The following is a 16151-nucleotide window of genomic DNA, read 5'->3' as shown; positions in this document are numbered from 1 at the left end:
TTATGGTGCATCGATGTCACCATCATTGTCACCTATCATGGAATCTAAAAATATGCACAATAATTGGCATCTCTGCCATTCGAGTTGGCCCAATGGCTTTCCTCCAAAGAGCTCAGGAAATAGCTTTTTACTTTTTACCCACTTTATGTGGGTTCATTCGAAAACATGTTAGCTATTAAAGTATTTTATTTCGATTCAGAAAATATTTATAGAGTACTTTCTATGTTCAAGAACAATCCATCAAAAAAGCATGTATCGATCAGTTGTAAGGCAGGCAGCTAGGTGGTGCCATTGTACATATGGTGCTGGGCCTGCAGCTAAGAAGACTCATCTTCTTGAGTTCAAATATGACCTCAGACATTTCCTAGTTGGCAAGACATTTAACCCTGTTTATTTCAGTTTTCTCGTCTGTAAAATGTGCTGGAGAAGGAAATAGCAAACCATTCCAGTGTCTTTACCAAGAAAACTCCAAACTGGGGTTACAATAACTCAGACAGGACTGAAATGATTGAACAACCACCCTTGTTAGACATTGTGCTAAGTGCTGAGGATGCAAAGAAAATTAAAAACAATGCCTGTCCTCAAGGAGCTAACATTCTAATGAAAGAGGGGGGAAATGTTAAAACAAGATATATCTAGAGTGGACTCAAGACAATCCCAGAGAAAATAGAACTAGCCACTGTGGAGATTTTGATTTCTATATAATTATATATGTTATATATATATATATAATAAATAGAAAAGATTTCCTTCAGAAGATAGATTTTGGCTGAGAAGTGAAGGAAACCAGGGAAACTAAAAAACTGTGAATAGAGATAATTTCAGGGATGGGAGACAACTAATGCAAAGAGCAGAGAGAAAAGATGGAGTGTCATGTATAAGAAGGGCAGTGTAGCTGGATGGTAGAGAACATGGAAGAGGAAAAAGTGTAACAAACTGGAAAAAGATCAGGTCGTGAACAGCTATAAATAGCAAATAATAATAGTTGGCATTTATATAGTGCTTTTAGGTTTGCTAAGCACTTTATAACTACGTCTTTTAATCCTCTCCAGATGAAGAAGCAAAGAGCCAGGGCTTAAGTGACTTATTCATGATCATTCAGCTAAAAATGACTTAAGTCTTTATCTAAACTCATGTCTTGCAGACTCCAGGTCCAGAGCTCTCTCCATTATTCCACCTGGCCACCCCTAATGCAAAACAGAGGACTTGGTACTTAATTCTGGAGGCAATATGGAAACATTGTGGCTTATTGAGGGAAGGGAATTAACATAATCTGGTCTCTCCTTCAGAAAAATAATTTCTGCTACTGAGTGTGAGATGTATCATAGAAAGGATAGAATCAAGGGAGGAAAATCATTTGGAAGGTTATTGCAATAGTTCAGGCAAAGAGGATGAGGTCTTGGACTCTGTCTGTCTCTCTATCTGTTTCTCTCTCTTTCTCTCTCTCTCTCTCTCTCTCTCTCTCTCTCTCTCTCTCTCTCTCTCTCTCTCTCTCTCTCTCTCTCTCTGTTAAGAATGACACTGTGGAGTTAAATCAGGGTAGCTAATTAGGAGCATGGTAATATCTTTAACAAGCAATAGTAACCAGGATGAAAACTGAAAATGGTTACATTGATTGATTGTTTCAGGGCCATTAGATAGTCATGTAACAATTCTGTGTGGCTTGGATATTTTGCTGAAGACTGCATAAGAAAGGTTGATATAATATGTAAGATCTTAGCAGCAACAAATTAGAATATTTACTGAACCAAACTATTTTTCTCATTCTTGAGTGGTGATTTTGCTTTAATGATTTCCCAAAAATCACTGCTATGTCTTCTAGATAGCACATTTATGTTGAAAAAGTTCACTTTAACTTTCCATTTCAAAGTGCTGGAAAGTTAGACTATGTTTTTGATGCAGTTTGTAGGATTGGTTCCTTTGTATTAATACTTTTCAATATATCCCAGAGCCCCAAATTTATAGTTTGGAGCATCTTTCAAAAACGCTCTTTACCCAAAGTATGGCATGGAGGAAAGGCCAAACTGTATTCAAGGTGTTTCTTTTCCTTTTCCTTTTTTTTTCACACCACTAAGGTTACATGAGCTTTTTGATTGAAGATGCTGTTATGAGAAGAGCATCCATACATACCAGTGAGTCGAATTGCTCTCGCGGGCAAGCAAACAGACGTCCATTAACAGTGAGCGTTGTAAATACTGAAACATCATTAGGTTTGAGCACCACCTTTTCTGTGAACATAAAAGCATAAGATTGCCCATTAAATGCATCTGAAATTTGCTACACTGCCCTAATCACACCAACAAATTGTCAGCCATGTGAATTACCTGAATGTGGGCTGTTACTGTATGAAACACAGCACTAAAGGGACCTACTGAATAAAAAAAACAACATGGCATCCTTGGACACTTGGTGATCAAAAAACCATTAGAAATAAGCACAAAACAAAGATCAAAATACCAAAGGGTCAATTTATGCAATTCCAAGCTGCTATTGTAAGCATATATAAACTACATTTGCCATCTATCAAGCATGCTATGTTACTAGTTGGATATAGTGCACAGTAGTTGGAGAGGAGATGAAAACGTTATAAAACTCAGATGGCTTCTGAGTTAACATTGAACTCTGAATATATAGTATTTATATTTCTTAAAAACTTTTGTGCAATTGGTTTAAATGATTTTCTTTATTTGCATATTTAAAAAATACTTTGATATTTAGGTGGATCTGTGATCTATCTGTTTTTGTTCATTCTTATTTCCTTGTGCCTTTTTGAATTATTTCATATATTATTTAACTTATTTTTCTGAGATAAGCAATTTAAATCCTCTCTTATTCTATTGATCTGGACAATTTATATTTTTATGAATATGTATATATTTTATTTAAGATATCAGTTTTTGATATATGGTTATTCAAAATAGTTTCTTACAATTTCCTTTATTCCTTCTTCACAACAGCATTCCCTCAAGAGCAGGGATTCTTAACTTGGAGAGCCTGATTAAAAATTTTTTTTGATAACTGTGTTTTAGTATAATTTATTTCCTTTGAAGTCCTATGCATTTTATTTTATGAATTTAAAAGCATTATTTTGAGAATAGGTCTATTTTGCAGTCTACTTCACCAGGGGCTCATAATAAATGAACCCTTTTTCTACTGGTACAGATTGTAACTTAATTCTAGAACATGTCCACATGGAGCAGTGATTTTTAACCTAGGGGCCATGGACCTCCAAGGGGGTCTGTGGATAGATTCAGGGGTTTATCAATCTGGATGGAAAAAGAACTGTAGTAACCTCCATCTATCAGTGGCAGCAAACAAGCTTCTAGCTCATCAGCCTAGGCTATTATTCGCAGCCCATGAAGCCTAGTAAAACACTACACAGCACTGATTTCCATGGAAGTCCTAAAACTGCAAGAACGATTGGTTTCTACTGAAGCTTGCCTAATTTTCTAATGAATAGAATTCTGGACGAGGACTTGGTAGAAATGGATAATAATTTTGATTTCACATTAATAATCTAGTCCTTACATTTAGCAATCATGGCCTACATATGGTGATGTTGTCTAGGCATTTCAGTTGTGTCTAACTCTTCATGACCCCATGGGTTTTCTTGGCAGATACTTCCATGGTTTGTCATTTCCTTCTCTAATTCATTCTACAGATGAAGAACTAAGGTGAACAGGGTTAAGGTTGTGCTTCTTAGTACCAGGGTCTCACAACTAGTAAGGGTATGAGGCTGGATTTGAGCTCAAGTCCTCCTGACTTCTGGGTTCTATCTGCTAAGCTATTTAGCTGCTCCATTTTGTGTGTTTGTGGGTTACACATAGCACATTAAGATGTGTATTTTCCAAACAACAACAAGCATGGGAGGGAGGTAGTAATCTCATTTCACAAAGGGGGAAATTCAGTTATGGTTATGTTATTTTCCCTCAAATAAGCTCCTCGAGGGAAGCAGCAGTTTTGTTTTTGCCTTTATATCCTAAAGCACTGAGTAGAATGTCTCTAGGGCAGAAGGTCCTTAATACATTTTTTTAACCTTTACTTTTGTCTTGGAATCAATACTAAGTGTAATGTTCCAAGGCAGAAGAGTTAGGGTTAAGCATTTGAGGTTAAGTAACTTGCCCAGGGTTATCCAGTTAGTGTCAGAGGACCAATTTGAATCCAGAACCACATGTTTCTAGACCTAGTTCTCAATCCACTGCCCCTGCCTTAAGCAATTTTTAATTAACTGCAATCAATTACAGAATTCTCTAAGGACCAACAAGTAGTAAGTGCCAAAGTCAAGATTTGCATTCATGACAAGTCCAGTCTAAGTTTTATTTATGAAATTATCACAACTGTAATTGTCTATTTCAGACTTGTTAGGCTCAGATGTGGTCACTGACGTGAAGGTACCATTATATAAACACAAAATTATTATTGATGATGATGACAAAATATATTATTAGTGTGATAGCTTACCAGTCCAGCCTAAATAAGCATGGGAGGACTCTACCAAATCCTGACCTCAATGTTTTTGTTTAGTTGAGATGTTCCATTTTGCAGACAAGTATAATATCTGAATTAAATCTTTTTTTAAACCTCTTATCTTCTGTTTTAGAATCCATATTGTGAATTGGCTCCAAAGCAGAAGAGTGGTTAGGGCTAGGCAACTAGAACTAAGCGATTTGTCCAGGGTTACCTAGCTAGAAGTGTCTGAAGTCAAATTTGAACGCATGACCTCCCATCTTTAGGTCTACATCACTTTCTACTAAGCCAGATAGCTGCCCCTGTATTAAATCTTTACCTCCTCCGGAGCTCATCTTGACTATTATCATTCCTTCTCCAGAACCCAGTTTGTCTGCTATGGCACTTATAACTTCCTTCACCGATGCTGACACAGGCACACGGATAGTAGTGTAAGTGTGGTCTAGGCAGTAGACTTTAAAAAGAACTATGGGAAAGAGAGAAATATTACTACAGTACATCAGTCTAGAGCATAGCTTTTGGTTGTTGTTTTTTTTTAATCACAAGTTTTAGAAATATTTCCTTCATCCTACAGAATTTTTTTAAAAAAATATTTTAGCCTACTGTTCTCATGGAGCCATATTTTCACTTGTCCAGAAAGGACTGAGCTAAATAAACAAAATGGCATGAACTACTATACATAATAAATATATTCATGACTCCATTCCTCCCTCTACCTCCAAATTCAGATGCCTGTGAAACCCACAAAAGCAAATAGGGAAACAAGAAGGCTAATTATTTTCTAGGTCCATAATCTGGGATTGCCTGAAGATCCTGACCTTTTCATGGTTGTTTTAGAAACCGTACCAAGCAGACCAAAATACCAAACTATAGACATATAAAGATGTCCAGGTACTCTTGTGATGGGGATTCCAAACTGGTACAGAGTTTCAGGTCCAGGAATAGCCCTTTCCGCAACATGATGCCTTCATTTTGTTGTCACCTGCCTGGAGCATGAGTTTCTTTGACCCTCTGACTTTCTATATCTCTATTTCCTTATTTGTAGACTAGGCATAATTATGCTGGTGTTATCTATCTTATAATATTATGAGAAAAATAACTTTGTGACTATACTATATGATGGACTATAAACATGTGAATTATAATGAATAAAATTTTGATAATAAAAGTTATTCTTTGACCCATTTCTAAGAATATTTGGGAAGGTTACAGATGTTAGAAGTTTCTAGTTCATTTGGTTGATTTACATGTGTACTTTGGTTTAATGCCATTGCCATAAGAAATAGATCTCTGTTTTTATTTGGAGCAGGAGACATATGTGGCATACCATTCATTATCATCCCTGAGTCACCATCATGGAAACTGTTTCAGCTGCCATGTTTGCTGATTTCAAGAGCTCCCTGCCAAAAGCCACATGATGTATAAATGATTTGAAATGGAAAATGTAAGACTTTTTGTGCCCTCCCCCATAATGCTTTTGGTATATCTTTGAGGGTGAATGGGTTAGTGGGACGTAGTCTAATCTCTCTGAGGTCACTGAATGGGTGCTACCCAAAGCTTTTGAGGCAGCTCCATTCTCCTTGGTATCTACAAGGTATTGATGACATGCCTTATGCTACTCTCTTAGAGGAGACATGATGGCAGACACTCTGGCATCTCATCCATGTTCCTCCAGGTGTAGAATAGAGTCAAATGATTGTGCTTGTCTCTAGCATGAGATGACAATAATACGACTTCAGTCAAAAGATAAGAAGCACAAATTAGTGAGTTGCATGCATTAAGGAATGCCCCTAATCATAACTAGTTTTTAATATAGCATTTTAAGATTTTCAAAGAACTTTACATGCTATCTCATTTGATTCTCAGAACAACCTTATGAGGTAGGTGCTATTATTATTACCTCCATTTTATAGAGAAATATGAAATACAGGGAAGTTAAGAGTTTTGCCCAGGATTATACAATTAATAAAGCACGAGGCAGGGTTTGAACTCAGGTTTCCTTGCTTCCAAGTATAGCACTGAATGCACTGCTCCACTTAACTGACAGAGATGACCAGCTTGGAAAGAAGGACCAACTTGATTACTGTGGGAGACCTGAAATGCTGTTATTCTGTCATTTCATGAGTCATGTCTGACTCTTCTTGGAAGAGATACTGTAGTAGTTTGCCATTTCTTTTTCCAGCTCATTTTACAGATGAGGAAACTGAGGCACAAAGGGTTAAGGTCACAGAGTCAGTAAGTGTCTGATGCCAAATATGAACTCAGGAAGATGAGTCTTTTTTACTCTAGGCTCTTCAATCTATCCACTGCTCTACCTAGTTCACCTCCAAGGAGTCATACAAGATGCATACTGCAAAGGAATACTTACTTTCATCAGATCCCCGGACAGGTTGGCGTTTTTGTGCCCTGTCTTCAACAGGGTTGAATTGTTGCAAAAGAACTTTGTGCTGAGAAAAAAAAAAGGAACATCATTAAATACAGTGGGAGGGAATAACCAACATGTCTTGAAACATCAGTGAAAGTATACCTGAGCACAAATCAGGTCCAAAAAAAGAAGGGAGTGAAAAATATTTTGTAATTTCATTATGTTTTTAAATGATATATTTAAATTTCTGGAGAATAGTAATGCTATTGTGTATAAAAAAATGTGCTAATTAAAGGCCTCTTACCCACCTTCTTTTGTGGAGCCTTGGCATCTTCTGAGCTAAAATGCAGAAACAGAGAGAGTTTATTATCGAAGATCTTTGGTAAATACTATTTTTATTTCTTTGTTCTTACATAGCATCAGTCTTACATTTCACAAAGTAATTAGGAAACCCTCACACAAGAAAAAATGATCATTCTCATTTCAGGCTAAGGAGACCAGGGTATGGAAGGCCATGAAGGGATCAGCTATCATGGGGGCAAAAATAATATGAACAACTAGGATTCCTGGCTTGATTAGCTTGTATTCCTCCCAAGACTTAAAGTATAACTCAAGCTTTATTTCCCAGTATTCTGTGTTTATATGATAGGAACATTAGTCCTAAATAGGATTAGCCTGGAGGGAAGTTTCATGTAACTATTTCTACCATATAAGTTCTCATTACACTATTTGAGGCAGCCAGGGGATGAAGTGGATAGAGTGCTGGGACTGGAGTCAAGAAGATCAAGTCTTAGACCCTTATTAGCTGTATGTCCCTGGTTAAGTCACTTAATCCCTATTTGCCTCAGTTTCTTCATCTCTCAAAATGAAAAATAATAACACCTACCTCTCAGTTGTTTTGAGGATCAAATGAGATAATAATTATAAAATATTTAGCCTGGTGTCTGGCCCACAGTGCATTATATGAATAGAAACTACTATTATTTAAAGTAATATCTGGCCACTAGCCATTCTGATTCTGAAACTTAAGGTTGAAAACTAGGGGGTCTTATTTTGTTCATATAAATCTAAGAGAAACAGAAGCTTTCAATTTATATTGCTATTCCAATAATTAGACTTGACAAATATTATCTCCTTTAATCCTTATAACAACTCCAAAAGGTCGGTGATAGTATTATCCCCACTTTACAGATGAGGAAATTGGGGCAGATAGTCCATGTCCCAGTTAATAAGTATTTGAGGATAGATTTGAATTCAGGTTCTTGTGAATCCAGGTTCAATCTTCTATCCACTGTGCCTCCCAGCTGCATGCCAATATAGAATATAGCTTAATATATTCACACCATTTTAAGATTTGTCTTCTACATGATGCCTACTTATCCCAATGTTCCCAGGACCCTCAGTTCTAAAATGATTAGAGATTTTGAAAAATTGTTTTAAAACTTGAACAGATAAAGGTTTGTCAGAGAAGCACAGGAGATTATGATTCCAGGTAGGGTATTTATGTCATTATAATACAAAACAAAGAAAGCCAAGGCTCTCCTTACATTTGCTTGACCATTTTTTCTAACTCTGGAAGTTGGTCCTTGAGAGCTGCAATCATCCGGCTATCATCTGATACAGATACATAAAACTCCTGAAATTAGTGGAGAACCCATTGGTTAGCAATAAAAGTCACAGATCCATTATTCTGCAAAGATTCAAAATAGGTTCCATAATTTAATTTCATTTGCTGATCACATGGCCTTTATTTAAGGCACTGAACAAAGAAGAAAGTATTCCACTCTAGTTGTCATTATCCTCTAGGGTTTTTCAGAACTCTCATGGAGAGTTGTTTTTGCAATAGTTTTCATTTTAAGATCACCTTGCTGATTGACTCTATAAAAATTTTCTTTCTTGAAAAAATCCAGAGAAGATTTTTCATATATTACATTGATTATTGTTATTAAAAACAAATAACATTAATAAAAAAGAATTTACCACAGCTACTACCTGCTTTTGTTTATTTGACTTGGGGCCAATAAAAATAAATTCTGAAGTTCAACTTAAAGTTCACCCCTCGAAGTGATTAAGTATTCATTATGTCACTAAAAACATATGGATGCCCCCCAAATTATTAGATCAGTTTTAAACTTTAAAAACTACACTTTGATTTTAGGGACAACACTGGTCAAAGGTCAGTCAAGTTTCTGGAACCATCTTCCAAAGAGAGACTTTCAGCTGCCAACTAGATGGTCAATTTTGAAAAATAGAAATCAATTCCCAATGAATACACATAGAGGACCTGTTTTCCCCTGCCTTGTCTCTCTAAAGTAGATAATGAAAGAATAAATAGATGCCTGCCTTTTAGTGTCAAGAGGACCTAGGTTCAAGTATTACTTCTAACACATGTTGACTGAGTGACCCCAGGCACTTAACTAACACTTAACAGTGTTCAAGGCAATTTAAAAATTTTATAAATTACAGACAAAGTACTACCCTAAGGGAGTTCCCACTAATTACAGTTTTTTTTAATTAAAGGAATTTCCCATCACCCATTTTTGTTAGACTTCTTGCTTCAAGATTTCTTCTTAATTCCTAACTATTCAATTAGGTTCTGGGTTTTTCTTATCATACATTATGTTTCAAGACCTCTGTTCTTGTTCATCACTTCCTCAAACAACTTTATTCAATATTATCATTTCTTAGGAGGAGTTTTACCCATAATAAGGTATAGAGGCAATGGGATGACAACAGAAGCAACTTGGAATAAAGTCATCTTTATTTTAGTTAACCAAGGTGAGAGAATGGAAAGAGGCCACAGAAGCAGGAAGTATTTCAGCATCAACTTGATCCTTGCTTGAATGATCTGTTAACAATTGTCTTAATCTAAGCTTATGGCACATATCACTCACATCCAGGGAATAGAGGCCACAGATTCATTTCTGAAACATATTCTCCTATGATCATTCTGCATTAAAGAAAAAAATAGTCCATTTCATTACCCTAAGGGGTCCTTACATTTTACTATGCCCTATATAATTCCCTCTGACCCAATAGTGTGCTACTTAGAAGGGGAGAAGAATAGACATTCAAAACTTATTTTGTTTTGGTTCATCCATTTAAGAAATCATAGAATCATAGGCATTTGGGCTAGAAGGAATTTTTTAAAATCACCTTGTTCTACTGGCTCTTGACTTCAGGTGGGTAAGGTACTATTATTGTAAGATGCTCAGTTGAATAATGGAGGAAAGTTGTTATTTAGAAAAGTAGATGGGTGCAGGAGACATAATGGAGAATTAGGGTTATGGACTGGAAGAGAGGAAATCTCTTTAAACTGGATAGTGTTTAGGTCAACAGCTAGATCCAGCCATAGCTCTAATTCTGTCTTTTCAGGGCCATTTCTCTACTCTCTCACTTCCATCACCCAAAAGAAGTAATAGGCTACCAGATTTTAATAACATTTTTAGAAATCCTTGCCTCATCTTCTTTGAAATGGGAACAACATTCATAAACTTGCAAAATAGGCTCTTTATCTATTGTGTCTTGCTCCTAGAATAAGCCCCTTTGTAGCCATGCTAAAGAGAAAGAGAACAGTGCGAGAAGGACTCATTCTAGCATACATACCTCTAGGAAGGCCATTGCTACTTCATCCTCTTGTAGTAAATCTCCATATAAAGCAGCCCACTGGAGGACCAGACGGATGACTCGCCTCTTGTTGTTAAGGGCATAATCCATTTTGTCCTGTTCTGTACCTTGGGAAGGCTGTGCGTGGTAAGTGCCAAGGGGTCAAGGAAGACATTTGGCCACTTAAAACCTCCTTTTCAAAGCAGTATTTGTAAAGTGACAGAATTAAGTTACATGATACCAGACTGTTAGGAGACCTGCTATATCTGGTGTGTCTCTGCTTCTTCTCCAGCCGATTTTGCAAATTGTCACCAGACTGATCTTCCCAAAGTATTATGTCAAACATATCAATCATTGGTGCTAAAAATGCCAAAATGCCCTCCTGATTTTCCACAGCTTAGATGTCAGATTTCTTAGCCTATTGTTCAAATCCCCCCATAATTCTGCCCAAATCCTTTTTTTAGATTTATCTGCTATAACTTTCCTACATCATTTATATAACTTTGCTACATCATTCTTTCCAGACCTCCAAACATCATCCCTTTGCACTTTTTTTACATCCATTTTTTTTCTCATACTGGAACAACCTTTTCTTCCTCTTTGCCTATTGCAATTCTGTCCATCCAATTCAAATCTCACCCCTTGACATAAAGTCTTTTCTACCCATCCTAGTCTTAAGTTCTCTCTTCTTTCTCTGAAGTATTTTTTGCTTGTACCATTTGTTAACTTATCATGTACTTCAGGGATTAAAAAGGAAGAGATACTTTTCAGAAACTTAGTGTCTGTGGGTGTGCACATGCTGGGCAGGGAGTGGTTAGTAGGAGATGCCCATAATAGAATGCCTGAGCATGGAGAAGGAAGTAGGTGTGATAGTTAAGCCCAGCCAGAGGGTGGGAGAAGGGGAGATTGGGGGCTTTAAAAATAAAGCTCCTAACTTTCTCCCAGCCCCTGAGAATGAAGTAGGGAATACCACCCCCAAACTGTACTTTTGTTCTACTAGGATTCCTAGGAAAGTCTATGAGAGGTATATGATAGCAACAACTGACTTAGAAATAATTAATCTGGTTGGGTTTTGAGATCAACCTGAAGAATCCTGATCTAATGCCTTAGCAGTTCCTAATATACTAATCCCTTCTCCTATCATCTTAAACTAGTAGTTTGATCTTATTAATTTCCATCATATTAATTGTCTCATAACCAGTCTACAAGCAATTCAAAGAGTCATATTTCATCGATTTAGGGATGGAAGGGACCCCTTCAATTATGGATAAGGATTCTGAAGCCTGGAGAGTTTGTGTTTTGTCAAAAAGTCATAAAGGTAGTAATTGTTGGAGGTAAGATTTCAGCCTAGGTTCTCTGACTCTAGAGCCAGTATTCTTTATGTTGTACAAAGCAGGAACCACGTCTGACACTTTTTAAAATGTCTCCCACAGAGCAAATCACAGTGCCTTGCAAAGAGTAGGTGCTTAATTATTTGCCCATTTTCATTTTACGCAGCCTTCTCTCTCAAGTTACTAATAAAACACATAGCCATTTAGTTTGTAACTGGGTAAAAAAGACTGGATCCTCCTTTGACTGCCCTACCACTGTTTTAAAGCATTGTAGAAAACAGCCTCTCAGGAATGTTATTCCTGAGAGCTGTACCAGTAAAAGGCATTTTCAAGAAGGGTTATAAATAATCATGATCAAACTAAATGACAGAACCTTAAAGCAAAGGTTTCCTGCATGTAAATGGGTTACAAAATGGTTTTCATAAATTGAGCACTGGATTCATAAAAAAGGAAATTGGTCTACCTGTATTACTACAATTCTCTCTGAGCTGACTAGGAAAAAAAAGGAGAAATACATGCACTGTCTATGAAAATGATTTCTTTTCTGATTAACCCTTTGGTTTCTTGTTTTTATCAGTTTTTTGGTTCTATTTTGTCTCTTCTAAGAGGAGTGATGGTGGAGGTCCTTGCTCATATAAAACATTATGAAATACATGTGGTAATTAATAGACAACTGGATAAACATTCAATAAAAATGTTTCTATTGTTCCATTGACAATAAATACTATAATGGACCATGATATTCAAATCTAATGATTTAATAAGGAATTATGAGAATTGGGGTATAGACCTAAGATAATTTAAATATAATGTAGACTCTCTTCATGCCCACCCCAACTTATTTCCTGCCTCTCCCCCAACTCCATTCCTTTTTTAAATTTGGTTTCGATGGTAATTTGTGTTTGTGAAGTAACTCAGAGTATATCTGGCTGGGAAGATTCCTTCACTTTCTTATTTCAGGGACATTAATCATTGGCACAAATCATTGCTTCCTTGTAGTGTGGTGTTCACTCTAGTTTTTGATGACTACCAGAGACAAAGTGCAGATTTGGAAAGATCCTACCAAGCTGGAAGTGCTTGCATATGAGCCTTGACCATAGATAGCATATCTTTCATGTTTGGATCAAACTGACTGAGTTCTAAAAGTCTGTCATCACTGGAAAGTTGGCTACTGAGGGATGAAGTTGTTTTACTGCAGCTTCATTAATCATATCTACTAAATTGTGTCAGTACAGCAGTTGGACCATATTCTCTGATCCTCAAAGTATTTAAGTCTAACAACAAAGAAGCAATAGAGGGAGGTAAGGATGGTTGGAAAGAAGGGAGGAGAGAGATAACAGTCGATAAAAGTAGGTTCAGTGTAGGCTGAGATGATCAAACCAAATAGCATTTGTTCCAAAGCTAGTCATGTTTGAAAGCAAGGTACTGCTTCTGCTCTCCCTAAAACAGAATTCCCAAATGTAATCTTGATAACAAATGAAGAACATGTGAAGATTCATTTCCTTCTTGCCCTGCCATCTAAACCCCATATCTCCAGCCATTTCTTTGATCCTGGATGATTTTACATTCCTGGACAAGTAGGTGGTGTAGTGTATGTAGCACCAAACCTGAAGTCAGGAAGTTATTGCTGTTCAGTTGTTTCGGTCATGTCTCACTTTTCATGACCCCTTTGGAGCTTTTTTTGGCAAAGATACTGGAGTGGTTAACAGGAATTGAAATCCTGCCTCAGATATTCACTAGATGTGTGAATATAGGCAAGTCATTTAACCCTATTTACCTCAATTTCCCTATTAGTGAAGTAAGGCTAATACTGGTATCTATATCTCAGGGTGATTGTTCAGATTAAATTAGCTGGTATTTGTAAATCACTTTGCAAACCGTAAAGCTCTACATAAGTGCTAGTTGTTATAAATTTTATAGTTAAGTTTATTGGTGAATCATGAAAGATGGGTAGCTCCTGTGATACTTTGCTATGTAAAATTTGCAGTTCGTGCCTTTCGTTAACTATGCTATAATGAATTTTATTTAAAAAACAAGTTATGGCCTTTTATAAATTAAATTCATAAAACTACATACATATAGACTGTTGAACAAGTACATTACGCAAGTACATTGAACAAGTACTTTTGCATGGCCACACCTCATCTAGAAAATGACCTCTTTTCCCTCAATAATTATTTAATTTCGGGAATCTTAAATTAGGGTTTAGGAAAACATCTCTAGAAAATGGTTTAAGTATTCTAATAATGTGGCTTTTGAGAGATTGGTTCATTAAGAAAAATGTTAGTGTATTTCCCAAGTTTTCTAGTTAAAACAACCTAAAATACTTTTAACAGAATTGACTAATGGACTAACATTTTAGAGGCTGAGAAGAGGGATTTTCTTGTTATTTCATTGAGAACAAATGCTTTGTAATATCAAATACTAAGTAATCCATTAGAGAGATATTCAAAGGATTCATTCTTATTTTCAAGGTTAGCTTGACCTGATTTTCAAAGAGATGTGTGACTCAAGCATAAGACTGGCATATTCCCCCTCACATTTAGTTAGCACCCCATTCTCCCCATCCCTGCAGCTGTACTGGATCTAGTCTATAATTCCAAGGTTGTTGTCATGTAGTCAGTAGGCCCTGTACCACAAAGCAGAAGCAGGACCTGATCACATTAGCAAAATATCTATGTCTAAAGTTTCCTTAAATCTGGTTGTAGATATTATAGATTATTTCCTACTATGCCAGAATATACTCTCTTTAAAGAATAGGGGAAAGGTATATTCTATCTTAATTTTGAGTTGGGAAATCTGTTTCTTGTTGCTAGCAAATGCCACCACATAGTTTGTTAAGCCTTTTGTTTCTGTAAAGGATTGGTTAGGGTACCTGAAATTCTCATGTAAAAAAAATAGAATTTCAGGAAAACTCGTTGCATTAGAGGCTGGGGAGTATATGGATTTAATAGGAAAGCAATCTGGTCTCTTGACTGAGACTTAAGTTGACTAGAGCTGAGCCAGCTTACTATGGTATAAAAATACAGATCAAGGTATTGTTCTCTGAAGGATCCAGTCCTAGGTCTTGCTGAACCATAAAAAGCTTCTTATGGATTCCAACTCTTTCACAGTAGTGATTCAGGTAACCTTTGCCTCCACTCCAGGACCTTCAGCTTTAGGCAATTTCTGAACCTTTACTGATGTCTGAATTTAACTCTCAAGTACTATGACCTCTAAATGTTTCTGCCTCCTGAATCTATATATCCCAAACTCTTGATTTTTAAAAGTATTATGAATTAATTCTTGAAGTTTGTTCAATTAATATAATATTCTTAATCATTCAAGAATGTAATCTCTTTTGGTCTTCCAGAATATTTTCCCCAGTCATTACTAGCTGAAGCATGAGACATCTTAGGGACAAGAAGCAGCATTCCTCCTTACAAACTATCAACAGGCCTGGATGGAGATAGCCCAGGATGCTGACCCCGAGAGTCTTGGGAAATTCAATGTGTCCAGACTACCAGTCCTTCCAGTCTAAGTCCTGCAGTCATCATTAAGAGGAGTAAATCCTGTGGAAAATGGGCCCATCTTCCACCCAACCACCAGCCCTAGTTGATGATCAGTGCTAGTTATTTGCCATCTATAGGCTGGTAAGCCCAGCAACTTTTAGACTGGTAACATTCCCTAGACCTAGAGTCCTAAATCTAGCTAAGCCTTCATTTCTATAATCCTAGAAAGTGAACTCACTGATGAGGCCTCCTGGTAAGTACTTCTGTTGATGCTACAACCACAGTTACTGTAGCACCAGAAAAGAAAGTTCTTAATGCCAAAAAAAAATCCTTGGCATTGCCAAATGGTTCAAAAAGATGTAATTTTATAACTGCTCATGGATAGGACGAGCCAATATAATAAAAATGACCATCCTACCCAAACTTATTTATCTATTTAGTGCCATACCCATTGAACTACCAAAATACTTCTTCACTGATTTAGAAAAAACCATAACAAAGTTCATTTGGAAGAACAAAAGATCAAGGATATCCAGGGAAATAATGAAAAAAAACACAAATGAGGGGGGCCTTGCAGTCCCAGACCTCAAACTATATTACAAAGCAGCAGTCATCAAAACAATTTGGTACTGGCTAAGAAACAGAAAGGAAGATCAGTGGAATAGACTGGGGGAAAGCGACCTCAGCAAAACAGTATACGATAAACCCAAAGATCCCAGCTTTGGGGACAAAAATCCACTATTCGATAAAAACTGCTGGGAAAATTGGAAGACAGTGTGGGAGAGACTAGGAATAGATCAACACCTCACACCCTACACCAAGATAAATTCAAAATGGGTGAGTGACTTAAACATAAAGAAGGAAACTATAAGTAAATTGGGTAAACACAGA

General features: G+C 36.6%; 1 protein-coding gene across 11 annotated transcripts in view; it reads right to left on the bottom strand.

Annotated features, from left to right (window-relative positions):
- RAPGEF4 (Rap guanine nucleotide exchange factor 4) overlaps positions 1-16151 on the bottom strand; it is a 407942-nt gene that overhangs the window by 45301 nt on the left and 346490 nt on the right. For all 11 annotated transcript variants that reach the window (XM_007494386.2, XM_007494385.2, XM_056794003.1 and 8 more), the window contains 6 exons: positions 10439-10589; positions 8380-8468; positions 7141-7171; positions 6836-6914; positions 4787-4933; positions 2131-2228 (listed from right to left, as the gene is read on the bottom strand). In XM_007494386.2, the coding sequence (XP_007494448.2) occupies positions 2131-2228; positions 4787-4933; positions 6836-6914; positions 7141-7171; positions 8380-8468; positions 10439-10589 (595 nt within the window). The remainder of the gene's footprint in view (positions 1-2130; positions 2229-4786; positions 4934-6835; positions 6915-7140; positions 7172-8379; positions 8469-10438; positions 10590-16151) is intronic.

This window comes from Monodelphis domestica, chromosome 4 (genome assembly GCF_027887165.1).
Source record: "Monodelphis domestica isolate mMonDom1 chromosome 4, mMonDom1.pri, whole genome shotgun sequence".
NCBI lineage: Eukaryota > Metazoa > Chordata > Mammalia > Didelphimorphia > Didelphidae > Monodelphis > Monodelphis domestica.
The sequence above is the reverse complement of the archived record's forward strand: the minus strand, read 5'-3'. Positions and strand labels throughout refer to the sequence as shown.